Source organism: Terrapene carolina, unplaced genomic scaffold (genome assembly GCF_002925995.2).
Source record: "Terrapene carolina triunguis isolate 2854851 unplaced genomic scaffold, T_m_triunguis-2.0 Scaffold112, whole genome shotgun sequence".
NCBI lineage: Eukaryota > Metazoa > Chordata > Testudines > Emydidae > Terrapene > Terrapene triunguis.
The window spans coordinates 3,674,364-3,687,999 of NW_020664463.1; the positions used below are offsets into that span (position 1 = coordinate 3,674,364).

General features: G+C 42.1%; 1 protein-coding gene across 1 annotated transcript in view; it reads left to right on the forward strand.

Moving 5' to 3' along the window:
* PLEKHA5 (pleckstrin homology domain containing A5) overlaps window positions 1–13,636 on the forward strand; it is a 265,817-nt gene that overhangs the window by 153,511 nt on the left and 98,670 nt on the right. The window contains exon 6 of the mRNA XM_029911661.1: window positions 4,861–4,965. Within this exon, the coding sequence (XP_029767521.1) occupies window positions 4,861–4,965 (105 nt within the window). The remainder of the gene's footprint in view (window positions 1–4,860; window positions 4,966–13,636) is intronic.

Here is a 13,636-nt window from a genome sequence, read left to right on the forward strand (position 1 = left end):
CACACACATCACAAGGGAAAGCTTCCAATTTGTTACTGACATTTCCAAGCCTTGTTTTAAAATACTTAAGCAATAGTGTTGCTTCTGTGTTCTTTAGATAAACTAATCTACAAGGTGACCACATACTTTTATTGTAGTATTTAAGTAATACAGTAGCTTCACACAGTGTTTAAAGCATGCTGGGTCAAAAAGGGTTGCAGACCCAGGGAATATCTACAACTGGAGCTGGCTTGCTGAGGGGCACACATTTTAGTCCTACTTGTGGGGAGGGTGTGGGGGAGGAATCCCCTCTGATTGGCATCTTTCCCCCCCCACTAGCCTACCTTCTGGGGAAGAGCCAATCAGGGTTGCTGCATTAGGCAGGCAGAGCTCTCTCCCCAGGAGCAGACACTGACCATTCACACAGGAGAGGAGCAGGGAACAGAAATAGCCAAGGTGCTCAGGTCAGCTCTGCTCCCTCCTCCTCCGTCCTTTGAGCATCCAGATGGGTCCTGTGCTCCTCTCCCTTCTCTTTAACACCCATCCTGGGAATAGGGAGAGGGGGGACCCTGCTGAAGCCCCCCAGGTCTGGGGAAGGAGGATGAAGAACCCCAGAGAGATTTGGGAAGGGGGGCAAAACTGATGGGGGAATGAAGTGGACAGAATAATGGGTGATCCACCCCCACACACTTTTTTTCACTAAGCACTGGCTTGACTATAATATTTATACTATTCTAAGGTTTTAAAATACAGTCTTGAGATCTTTAGAACACGTTGTGTGTGAGTTGAGATTCTCATTATACAGTATAAGATAAAATAATTGACAAGTGTCTAGTGTTCTGTTTATTAACTAATATTAGAAAACTCAAGCAGTGCCCTGTTAACCTAAGTAGATATTTGCAGTTGGTAAAATGTATGAGCCTGTAAAGGTTCACTTCTGAGCTCCATGAGCTTTGTGTGAAAGTGTGCATGTACTTGGTTACCAAACCAAAGAGATGTGCATTTAAATTACCTGAATCTGCTAGAGGAGTTGAAATTATTATTTGTTTTTTGGCAGCACCACCTGGATGCATTAACCATTTTGCAAACAAAAAGGGATTTGTTGGCCTTGCGTTGGGGAGCTTACACCCTTTCATACCAAATGGTAGCGTGGGCATGAGTATTGCATCACTGGTTCTTAGAACATGCAAAGACCATTTTGTTTGTATATTGCATGGTAGAAAATGTTGAAGGATTTTGATGAGTATTAGTAGTGCTGTTTTTTTGTTTGGGGGGAAAAAATTCAACCAGAAACCAACAACTCTTTATTAAAAAAACCAAAACAAAAAAATGATTTAAAACAAGTGGACACATTTTGTTTCAGGTCAAACAAAACATTTTTTTTTCATTTCCAGTCATCCTTTTTTAAAAGGAAAGGAGATGAAGGGCTAGATTCACAAATGGTTGCTGGCGGTAATCGAGTTGCTTCCTCATTTTCAGCCTTTAGACCAGCGGTTAGGACATTTACTTATGATATGGGAGATGCAGGTTTAATTCCCCTATCTGCCTGATGTGGGGCAGGGATTTTAACTTGTTTCCCACATTGCAGGAGAATGCCCTATTCATTGGACTATAGGGTATTCTGGGCAAGTCTTCCTCTCTCCTGTTGAAACTGTTCATAAATAGTAATTGGAGCAGGGACTTGTCTCCAAGGCGAATGCCCTAGCCACCCGCGCCTCCCCTCCAAGTCTGTAGTGTCGTTCTCACTCTTGCTCGCCCGGCGATTAATCAAGTATTTTATACAGAATGGAATAGCTTCAAAAAGGAGGGATTGAGACTACCCTATTACCCACTGGTTGAGACACTTTCTGGCTGTCTTGTGAATGACAGCTAAGTCTCCTTGTGAAAAAAAATTTTTTTTTTTTTTGGACAAACTATTTGGCAAACTTGTATCAAATTTTCAAGTAGTTTAGGTCGATCAAAACTGCATTTTTAGTCAAAAATAACTTATTTTGGTGAAAAATTGCACCCAGCTTTAGTAGGACATAGGGAAATGTCTTTGAAAACAATTATGAAAATCTATGAAAAAAAACAAAAACAAACGTAAACATAATAGTTTGAATGTAATTTGTCACAACAGCTTCCAAGTTTTGGAATCTTAATGTATAGTTGTCAGACCTGATCTTTAATTTATTCTGTCTGAATAGTCCTGTCTTCCACATTCTTCCCTCTGCTTCTTATAAAGCAGCATTTGCTGACTTCTCCTGAACGTGGACTGAGTTTCCCAAACCAAAATGTTGAGCTTTAGAACAGTTTTGACTTTTGTTTTGAATTGTGTGTGTATTTTAAATTGCTTAAGCTTTTTTCCCTAAACCAAATTTTGTTCAGCTGCCTTACTTCCAAATAAACATAAAACAGCCTCTTCACCCTTGCTTTTCATCTTGTGAGCTTAAGTCAACCCCTTAATAAAGACTTTGGATTGTAAACCTCTTTTTATTTTAAGACCTTATGCTGCCGTTCACAGAAAATATTGTTCACAAAAGCTGCATATTATTATTAAGGTAAAATATATTATGCAGTGTTACATGTGCTACTATATTATGAAAAGTCCCTTTGAAATCTAATCTAAATGTCCTGTTCATTTCAACAAGGCTGTTCAATAAAAGTACACTCTGACACTACAAAATTTTTAATAATCTATGGTTTGCAAACTTAGTAGAGAAATATATTATTAGCATGCTTCCAAGAGAATACAAACAAATCAGAATTTCCGAAAAATATGATAGTCTTCCTTTTGAATTTTGTATTAAAAATTAAAAATCTTTGTCTTTTTTCTTCCTCATCTCCTGTGTTGCCAGTGCTAGGGTCTTAATATTGTCTGCTACATATATGGAAAATACTCCGTTACACGCAGAGTCGAAATTCAACATGGGCACACAAAAATGTTTGTTCATCTGAAAATCAATTCCCACTGAAATCTTGTTTATCTGTTATTGTATTGGTTCCTAATCTGAGATACACCTCTATGCTCTGTTGTTGTTTTATAACATCTAAATGGTGACCATGCTCCCACTGCTTAATTTATGCAATCAAAGAGCTATCCTATGCATGGGTTACTAAGATAGCCAGTTGTTTATCTGAGAGCAAAGCCATAATTGTCCATGTTCAGCATTTGTGTTGGCTGTATCACGTCTTTGTACACTTTTCAAATTTGTCATTCCCTCATAACTTGTGGAATTATTTCTCTAAATTAGAGGCTTTGTAGACCACAGCTCAGTGTCTAAATCCAAATTTAGAAAGCACCTCCACAAAGCAACCCCATATCCAGGCAATAATTTTTGTAACACAAGTTTGTAGATACGAGAAGCAATAATAGTATTTTTCACATTTATAAGGACTTTTCATCTGAGTATCTTAACAAACATCAGTTAAGGCCTTAAAAGTCCCCTTTGAGGTACCAAAGGGTAGCCGTGTTTCAGCAAAAACAACGAGGAGTTTTGTGGCACCTTAAAGACTAACACATTTATTAGAGCATAAGCTTTCGTGGGCTATGACCCACTTCAGATGTATGGAGTGAAAATTACAGTAGGCAGGCGTAAATATACAGCACAGGAAAAGATGGGAGTTATCTTACCAAGTGTGGGGTCAATGATTCAATCAGGGTGGATGTGTCCCATTCCCAACAGATGACAAGAAGGTGTGAATGTCAACAGAGTAAAAATTACTTTTTGTAGTGCAAATGATGCCAATTCCATCAGGGTGGATATCTCATCGGTGTTGGATTAAACTGAGGTGCAGAAGTTACATGACTTGTCCAAAGTCAAGCAGTAAGTCTGTAGCAGAGCCAGGAACAGAACCTAGGATTCTTGTTTCCTAGTCCCCTGCTCTTGATGAAAGGGAAACTATCCTTGTCAATGCACCAGCCTCTAAGCCATTCATTTCTATGGAATTTAAGCTTTTAATATTAAAAAATAGGTTTCCATCCTTTGTTTGCAACAGTAACTTTCCAAATAAAAACTAAATGTAAACCAATGCAGAGCAGTATTCAAGACATGGTGAATCCCTCCAGGGTCTCTGCTGCTGCTTATTGCTTTATGAGGCAGAAGAAGAGTGGAAAAAAATAGGACTCTTGTTAGTTTCACAGCCGTTCTCCTAAACTGTCAAGAATCCCTTTAATTTCATTCTGTAGCAGCTTGGAAAAAAGCTATAAGCAGCATGAGAAATGGATGCTGGAGTTACAGGGGAAGGAGAACCAAAACAGCTGTTGGAGCAAGTAGAGTAGTGAAGATATTCTCCCTTTTGTAGCAGTCAAGAGAAAGTGAATGGGAAGATTGTGAGGGGAGAACAGACAGAATAAAAGCTATTTCACCAGAGGAAGATATGAAAGGCTCAATCAGAAGCCAGAGATTGCACCCTTGTAGCAATCTGACCTCTTTCCCAGTTATTGGGGTTGTGCTGGGAACAGAAGAAAGCTGGGCTTTTCTCACCAAGATGTTGCTCTGGAGCACCTTTTTCATTATTACTGCCATCTATCATAGTTTTAGTTCTCTTACTAGTTCTTGTATTGTCTTGTAAGTGTTCTTCAAGCCCTGTCTTAGAATAAAGTCAGCTATATTTTTGTTTTTAAAAAATTATATTAAATCTGTATTTAAAATGTTTTGATCCTGTAATGCTCTGGGATTTCTCTTTTTCACTGCAGAAAATTTAGAGAAATTCTGGAGCCAGCAGAAACAGCATGGCAATTACCGTACTTATTTGTCTAAAAAGGAACAAAGCAATATCTTGCAATTCTCAAGGGGAAACGTGGGTAGAGAACAAAAATCTGAGGAAAGAAATGTATGACAATTTCCTAGAGTTAACAGACACTGATGGTGCATTTTCTAACATGTTCATTCCATTTAGACGTCACGGTCTTCAAAGAAGGTTCATAATTTTGGAAAGAGATCAAACTCAATAAAGAGGAATCCTAATGCACCGGTCATCAGACGGGGGTGGCTTTATAAGCAGGTATTCATATTTTTCCTTGTTTATTATTGTATGCAGGACAATAGTTTATGTGAAACCTAATGCTAGAAACATTGGAGTGAAGATGACAATCTCTTCTGGTGCATGTGTGTTGCCTTTCATTAACTCATATCATCTACTGAGTAAAATACACAATGAAAAATAAATAAAGGCAGCCAGGAAGTACAGAATAGTGGTTTACTTGTTGTATTCCTTTGAGAAGCATAAGAGAAGAAAGGTACAATGTTATAAATTCAGGGACCTGTTATATCTGAAGGATTTGGGTGATGGGTGTCTGGAAAATACATATTGGGGATGGAAGACTAAGTTAATAAATCATAACTGGTGGGAAAATGGGACAAGAATGAGTGGCCAAATGTTTTGCTATTTATTATTCTGGGATGGCTACTGGGGGATATTTTTTGCCTTGAACATTGGTTATATGTTCACATACTGGGAGTGTGTTTGTTTGAAATGTGATTTTTTTTTTTAAGTCACTTATGTACATTAAGGGAAAGATTTTTAAAAGTATAAATAGCAATTAGGCACCCAACTCCCATTGAAAGTCAATGGCTTACCTTCTTTTTTTACTTTTGAAAATCTCTCTCTAACTGGTTGTACTTTCTTGCAATCAACAGTTCAGGACTATTAGATCTTAGGGCAAGAACACTTCTTTTTCTAGCATGTTGTGGGTGCTACTGGAAAACAAACTGGTGTTTTTAGGTGAAAATAGAGGCAGGAGGAGGGGGCATGTATGTATGTATTGGACCCACAATTGCCAGGCATAGTCCAGTTAACTATAATGCAAACAGATGACCTAAAATAGTTTTTTCTCAACCTTTTTTTAGGTAGATAATTAAAAACATTGATCATTTAACTACATTAAGCACTGGCTGATATTCACTTGGGGGTGGCAGTGGGTTTCCTCCCCCATATTTAGATTCTTCTCCTGGCCCATGGTTTTATCCAGCCATTGCCAGCTAAAAGACCATAAGGTTGGGTTATGTGGGCTTCCTCTTTGGTTACTTTATGGCTTGAAAAGAAGCTGCTTTTGAATTTCTGTTGTAATTTCACTTCTTAATTTATGTCCAGTTAACATATTAGTTTGAATAAAAAAATATTGGACTGAAAAAAAACATTGTGGTGGAATGAATAGCGTAACTCCTATACAAAATGTTCAAACCAACGGATAAATTCTATACTAAGAAATAAAAATTATTTGTAAGAAAATACTTCTTATTTGCACCATGAACCGAATTGTTTAATGAATTCTAATAAATGAGATGGTTAGTTATCCTAATTTAAATCCATAAATACAACAATTTTGTACAGGTAGCAGCAGCATAATTTGGCCAGCAGAATTCTTACGGTTAGTGGTGGGCAAGAAGGAAAAAAAGCCATTTGGATTTTCAAATTCCAGTTTGAATTAGGAAGGATGGCAGAGAAAAACATCTTTTTTCTGCTGCACTTTAACCCACTAACATAAATGATGTATTTCTCTAACTAGTGTAAGGGGGGGGCAGTAGAGCTCAAGCCCTTCTTCCTGCACCTCAGCTTAGCTCCAGGCAAGACGACAGTTCTGTCTTTTCATGACTTCTCAAAAATCAATACACAGAGTTAAACCTTGGGGCTATTGTATGTAAAACCCTGACAAGTGAATGTTAATAGTTCCCAGTCAATTTTGAAGAGTACACCATATGTTTTGTTAGTAAAACATTTAATGGACACAACACACTGTAAATAGTATAAAATATTATAAATACTATGAATAACTTCTAAACAAATGTTATTAGACAATAAATCTGTTGGTGTTCCTTATATAGTTTTCCCCTTTTGTTTGTTACAAACATTTAAATATAACATTTTCTAACTTCATTGCACACATCAAAACATATTCCCCTCTGATTTTCTCTCAAAGATGATTTCTCATCTTTATAGTGTAACCATAGTATGTAGTGCGTGTCGCCTGTAAGATGCAAATTTTTTAACAGTGAGTAATTAACCATTGGAATAATTTACCCATGGGGGATTCTGATAAATTTTAAATCAAGAATGGATTTTTTTTTTCTAAAAGATGTTCTCTAGGAATTATTTTAGGGAAGTTCTATGGCCTTTGTTACACAGGATATCGGATGAGATGATCACAATGGTCCTTTTTGGCCTTGAAATCTGAATCTTCAGAGCTTGAGAAATGTCAGCATCTCAGTCCTGTCAAACACTTCAGAACCCAGTACGCAAACAAACAGTCTGGGGATCTCCACAGCTAGCATCATTCCAGCTGTTGTGTTAATAGCTGACTGGTCCTCTCAGTTGCTGGTGAAACAGAAGTCTGTATCCAAAGTGTTACAGGGATTGGGATCACATATAAAATATCCACTTCCTTGATCGCTCTAGAGCACAGTCTTCTCCCTATAAGCCCAGCTAAATCAGGCAAGAATTCACAAACCGTCACCTCACTAAGTAGTGCCTCATTCTCTTTCTGAAACAGAATCCCAGTCTAAAGCAGTTAGCTGATAGCTAAGTATATGTTCTACAGGCTCTGTAGCTGCTAGAGGTGACACATACTTCTCCCACCTGTCCCTCTAGGTCCATAAAACATATTGTGGTGGACCAAACATTATCCTAATGGAGGGCTTCCTTAGCCAGTAAAGCTGAAGTTGCTCTCACTTGTATCCAAAGATAGAGGTATTGGGACCTAGCCCTCACAGCAGACACAATTCTTGGTTCTGCATCGATCAGCTGTTGAGTCCACAGGGTTGTTCTTAACTCCTTTATTAAAATCCCTACTCTCTTTTGCTCTCTGTTTTGGCACAGCTCTCAGAACGTGACTAGGGTGTAACCTGTCAGATGGGTTGTCCACAATGAAAACTTTATATACAGCCCAGACCATCTACTGAACATGTCTGGTAACTACCACCTTATTCTGGAAGTTTCTGGGTCTTTAACTGAGTTGCCCTGCCCTGCTGTCTGCACATGTGCTGAGAGAGAGTATCCAGCTAAGATCCATGTCTCCTCCCCACTGTTTCTCTCCCACTTATGTGGAGTAACAAAGTTATATACTGCAGTATAAAGCATATAGGTTACGTTAGCACGATGCAAAGCTTGTGGATCTTGTTTAGTACCATCATTTTACAAGCAATATTTAAAATTGTCCTTTTTTTAGATCTACATATAATATCCCTTTGTATAACAAGTTGATTGCTTTTCATTCATCAGACAACTTTGTCCTATTCTTGATAATGGACAGTTTTGTGCTGTGATACAGAAGGACTTCTCATGAGTGTGTGGACCTGAGGCAAAAAACGCTTGATCAATAACATTTCTATCATTAGATTGTTTTACACAAACATTTTTGATCATTGTCTGAAGATTTAGACAATTTTAAATTCAAGACACTGAATGTATCTTAATACTAATAAAGTCATTTTAGAGGTCTGAATGTCTTTGCCAGTGTCTGTTGCTGTGATTGTTTGCTCTTGGCTGTCAAGATAGTTAAGTTTTTTAAGAAGCATTCTTTTAGAATCAGCTCCTCCCTAAGAAAAATGAGTGCTAAGCAGCGCTGCTTAAGATAGCTTGTAATCAGAATCATCAGTATTGTGATGACTTTTTTGGATGGCAGATGTCTTCCTTTGATGTTCTGTAACTTCACATTTTGGGCTATGTGCTGCTAAATTGCAAATGTTTCCTTCAGAGGTGTCACTGTCATCAAAGGTCTTCACATTTGGGCCACAAGTCGTCGTGGGTTCGCACTCCAGGAAGAGGACACCTAATAATTTGAGAGACACAAATGCAAACAGTGATTATTAAAAAATGTTATGTAAGGAGCAAATCTATATCAGCAGGATGATAAACTAGATGACCTAATAGGTATTTTCTAACTCTAGTTTCTGTTAATCTATCAAGATACTGGAAGCTCTGTTTGAAAAGGAGGGATGTATATAGGGATGCAAACATACATATTGTGTGCAAAGGTAGGATTTGATTTTCATAAAGAAAACCTTGAGGCCTTCTGTGCACATTGGCGTGCCTATAATTTGTGACAAAGTCAGGCCGGACGGCTGCAAGAGGGTCCTGGAAGGCCAATATATTAGCCCTAGAATGTTGAAGGCCCTTTTTCCTACAAGCTGAGAAGGGATTACCTCAGATCAATTAGGGACACCTGAATCCAATTAAGGGCTGCCTGAAGCCTTTAAAAAACACTCCTTTGGGGAGAGCAAAAGAGGAGCGAGAGACAAGCTGCTGCCAGGCTAGTGGCAGCAGGAAAATAGGCTGTTCCAGGGTGAGAGGCTGTGCTCCTTCCCATAAGGCAGTGTTTCCCAAACTTGGGAAGATGCTTGCTTAGGGAAAGCCCCTGGTGGGCCAGGCCGGTTTGTTTACCTGCCGCGTTCGTAGGTCTGGCCGATCGCGGCTCCCACTGGCCGCGGTTCGCCACTCGAGGCCGATGGGAGCTGCTGGAAGCGGTGGCCAGTATGTCCCTCGGCCCGTGCCGCTTCCAGCAGCTCCCGTCGGCCTGTAGCGGCGAACCGCGGCCAGTGAGAGCCGTGATCGGCCGGACCTGTGGACACGGCAGGTAAACAAACCAGCCCGGCCCGCCAGGGGCTTTCCCTACACAAGTGGCGTCCCAAGTTTGGGAAACAGCCAAACCTGAGTGCCTGCTAGGGGAAGGACTGACACCCCAGGGCAACCAACTGGATGACACCTTGCCCAAGCGAGGGGGGCAGCGAAAGGTATCTCCCTGGGTTTTTGTTTGAGAATGTTTCCTTTTGTTTGGTGGAGGATCACCCCTTAGGCTGACCCTCAGGCCTACCCTGAAAATATGACCAAGGGAGCACAGAAGGGGGAAGGCAGTGGGTCCGCGCCTCCTTATATGTCCTGGCCTGAGAGCACAAGGCACTGCTCTCACAGGTGCGGCCCTACGGACGCTGCTTTTTGCAACCTCCAGTTGAGAGGGCACACGTGAGCGCACATCGTTATATACTCAAAAGGAGTGAGTATTATGGAGAGGAATATGAGGGAAGTAAATTCAATTTCTGAAATGAGAGATTACCACATAGACTACATCTGGATGCACTATTCTTTGAATCACCTTGTTATGTATTTACCACTCCTGGTAGTGAAATTCATCAAACACATAATGCATGATTTTCCTTCCCTCACATTCCTCTCCATAATATTCACGCCTTTGAGTATATTTCCACCATAGGATGTGCGCTCACTTGTGCCCTCTCAACTGGAGGTTGCAAAAAGCAGCGTCCATAGGGCCGCACCTGTGAGAGCAGTGCCTCGTGCTCTCAGGCCAGGACATATAAAGAGGCGCGGGCCCACTGCCACTCCAGTTCCTTCTCAGTTCCTGTGGCTTGAGACAGAACAATTGCGGTATCTGCTGCTTTCATCTACTTCCTGCCTTCTCTTTCTTTCCTTGTTGTTTTTGTTTATGCAGTTAGTTTTCATTTTGCCTAGTTATTTTCTTCTTTGTGGTAGCACAACTTGTGCTCAGAGGGTTCCTGAGCCCCCCACCCCCAACTTCTTGCCGTCCCTATTGTGGTATATGGCACTTCTCGGTTTTATGCCTAAGACCCTTGGGTTCAAGCCCGGCCAGACCTGCCCCAGGTCTTTCTTCCACAGTTACAGGCAGGCTATTTTGAGTGTCTCAGAAAAACTCATGTCCCGTTGTGATGTACAGTACACATGAGTTTAAAGGCAGGTCCTGCAAAGAGAGAGGCTAGATCAGGGGTTCTCAACCTGTGGCCCACATGCGACCCAATTAGCACACAGCTGCAGCCTAGTTGTGTGCTAAAAAAAATTCAAAATTTGCTGCTCTGGTCTGCAAGGGGGCAGGGCTGGCTGAGGGGGAGACAGCATCTGGCAGCCTGCTGGAGCGCTCCTGGCAGCATGGGGCTGGTGAGTGCCACAGGGTACAGGAGAGTGGGTCTCTGGGTGGGTTTTTTTTTTTTTTTTTTAATGGAGATATCCTATCTCCTAGAACTGGAAGGGACCTTGAAAGGTCATCGAGTCCAACCCCCTGCCTTCACTAGCAGGACCAAGTACTGATTTTGCCCCAGATCCCTAAGTGGCCCCCTCAAGGATTGAACTCTCAACCCTGGGTTTAGCAGGCCAATGCTCAAACCACTGAGCTATCCTTGCCCCCCCCCCGCCCCCACTGGGCTGTGGAGGCCCTCTGGGCAGTGAGGGGTGTCGGGGTTCTGGGAGCTAGGGGTGTATGGGTGCTGCAGCACCCCCAGGTTTTAGGCTGCATGGTCCCACATGGCAGGGTCCGGCCCCGTGCCCAGGGTGCCGCTCGTGGCCCCATTCTGTGGAGGGGTCTCTGGGCATAGGGGACGCTGGGCATAGGGGACTGTGGAGGGGTTGGTGGTGGAGGTGCTATGGTTCTCAACCTAAAGCCCTTGTAACACGTTGTGGGCCACAATGATAAATAGGTTACACCTTTCCATATTTGTACAACTGGCTCCTCAGAGGCCACTCCTCCCAAGAGGCTCAATTAGCAACCATCTATAACCCTATATCAGTCTCTGGGCCTCTGTGTCAATATAAAAAAAGTCTAATACCATTCCAGCAATAGACTTAATCGGGTCTACGCCAAACTCCCTAACCGCTTGGGCTTACCTTCCCAATGACAGATTCTTCACTATGTCCAGACTGACCTTTACAGCATAGTCCCCAATAACTGCAAGAATCTGCCTGCAACTGCTGGGCTACATTTTGGTCTCCTTGTTCATTACACGGCATGCAAGATTGCACTTCAGGTGTCTTCAGGCATGGCTAAGGATTACGTACACCCTAAACAGACAGTCTTTCCAAACAAATCACCATGCCTATGTAAGTAGTAGACTCTTTCGGGTGGTGGAAAGTCCCACTAAAGATCTTTATGGGAACTCCATTTTCACATCCACCACTTCAGAAACAGCTCATTATGGACACTTCTTTCCTGATTTGGGGGGGAGCGCAACTGAGGTGCCACAGCACAAGACAGATGGTCCTCACAAGAGACATTGCTTCACATTAACATCCTGGAACTAAGGGCAGTCTGTGTGTTAGCACTTCCTCTGTGATACCGAGGGGCACACTCTAAGGGTAATGTGAGACAACAGGGTAGTTTGTAGCTGTATAGTACACAAACTGACAAGTGGGAACAAGATCCCAGTCCTTAAGCACAGAATTGCTAAGGCTGTGGGACTGATACTTTTTACATCACACCGAAATCTCCATGATTTACCAGCCAGGTCTTCAGAACAGGGATGGCCATCGGGACCACGCATGGGAAGCTCAGTGGCTCCCTTTTCCATAGCATCTGCCAGATCTGAGGCCTCGTCAAGGTAGACTTCTTCACAGCTTCAAGCAATGTAAAATGACATCTCTTCTGCTCCAGAAGAGCATATGGCCACAATTCCTTGGAAGATTCCTCACTAGAATCTTGGCCCCACTTCCTGCTCTATGCTTACTTGCCTGTTCCTCTAATCATCAAGACTTTGCTTCAGACTGAGGGTGAGGGCTATCATGATAGCACCATTGTGGCTGAGGCAAGTGTGGTACTTTGTTTTCTGGCAGTGCCTCTCCGCCTTACCCTCAGGAAAGATCTCCTGTCATAAAGCTCAGGTGCCCTGACCTATCGCAACCTCTAGTCTCTGGACCTGACAACTTGGCTCCTAGATGGTTCTCGGGCACAGAGTTCACAGCTCAGCCAATGTTCAGTCAGTCCTTCTGTCTATCAAGAAACCTGCTACACGTAAGACTTACTGCCAAAATGGAAATGCTTCCATTCCTGGTGTTTTCACCACTCTGCAATCCTCTCCACTCTAGGGATCAGAAGCTCCACTCTAGGGATTCTAGATGACCTATTGGATTTAGACATGAGGTCTTTCAGTGAGCTGAGTTAGAGTACTCCTGGCCACTGTTATGGCCTTCCACTTACCTATAGAAGGGGTTTCACTCTTTGCCTATCGAACCACCACCAGATTCCCTAAGGATTTATACAAGTTATTCCCTCTTGTCCGAAACCACGCTTCTCCATGGAACCTTAATCTGGTCCTCAGTGTCTTGAGCAGCTCCCCATTTGAGCCGAAGGCTACCTGGTCCTTCTCACATCTCCCTTGAGGCTTCATTTCTGATATCCTTCTGGCTGAGGTGATGGCTGGGAGAACTTGGGGCACTCATGTCAGAACCATAATAAGCTACTTCCTACTATGACAGGGTCATGCTATGCCTCCATCTTCAATTCATCCATAAAGTATCATTGGAATCTCACATCAACCAAGAGATCCATTTATTATATCCTAAGTTCCATACTCCGAGGGAGGAAATTAGTCTCCACATATTAGATGTCAGAAGTGCCTTGGCTTTCTACCTTGGCAGAACTAAGACTTCAGGGCTTCTCCCAGACTCTGTATCCTTTGCCAAAAGGATGAAGGGACAGCTAGTTTCCACTCAACTATTGAAGTGGTTTTGGGTTGTATCTTGACCTTCTGTGAAACTGCTGGGGTACATCCCCCTCACAGAGTGACAGCTGACTCCACTAGGGCCCAGTGATGAGAGACTGATTGGGAATCTGCTACAGTGAAGCATCTATAGAGATATATATTTGAAGAACCAGTCACTTACCTGTACAGTAACTTGAGTTCTTTGAGATCTTTTGTCCCCTATGGATGCCCCACCTCCT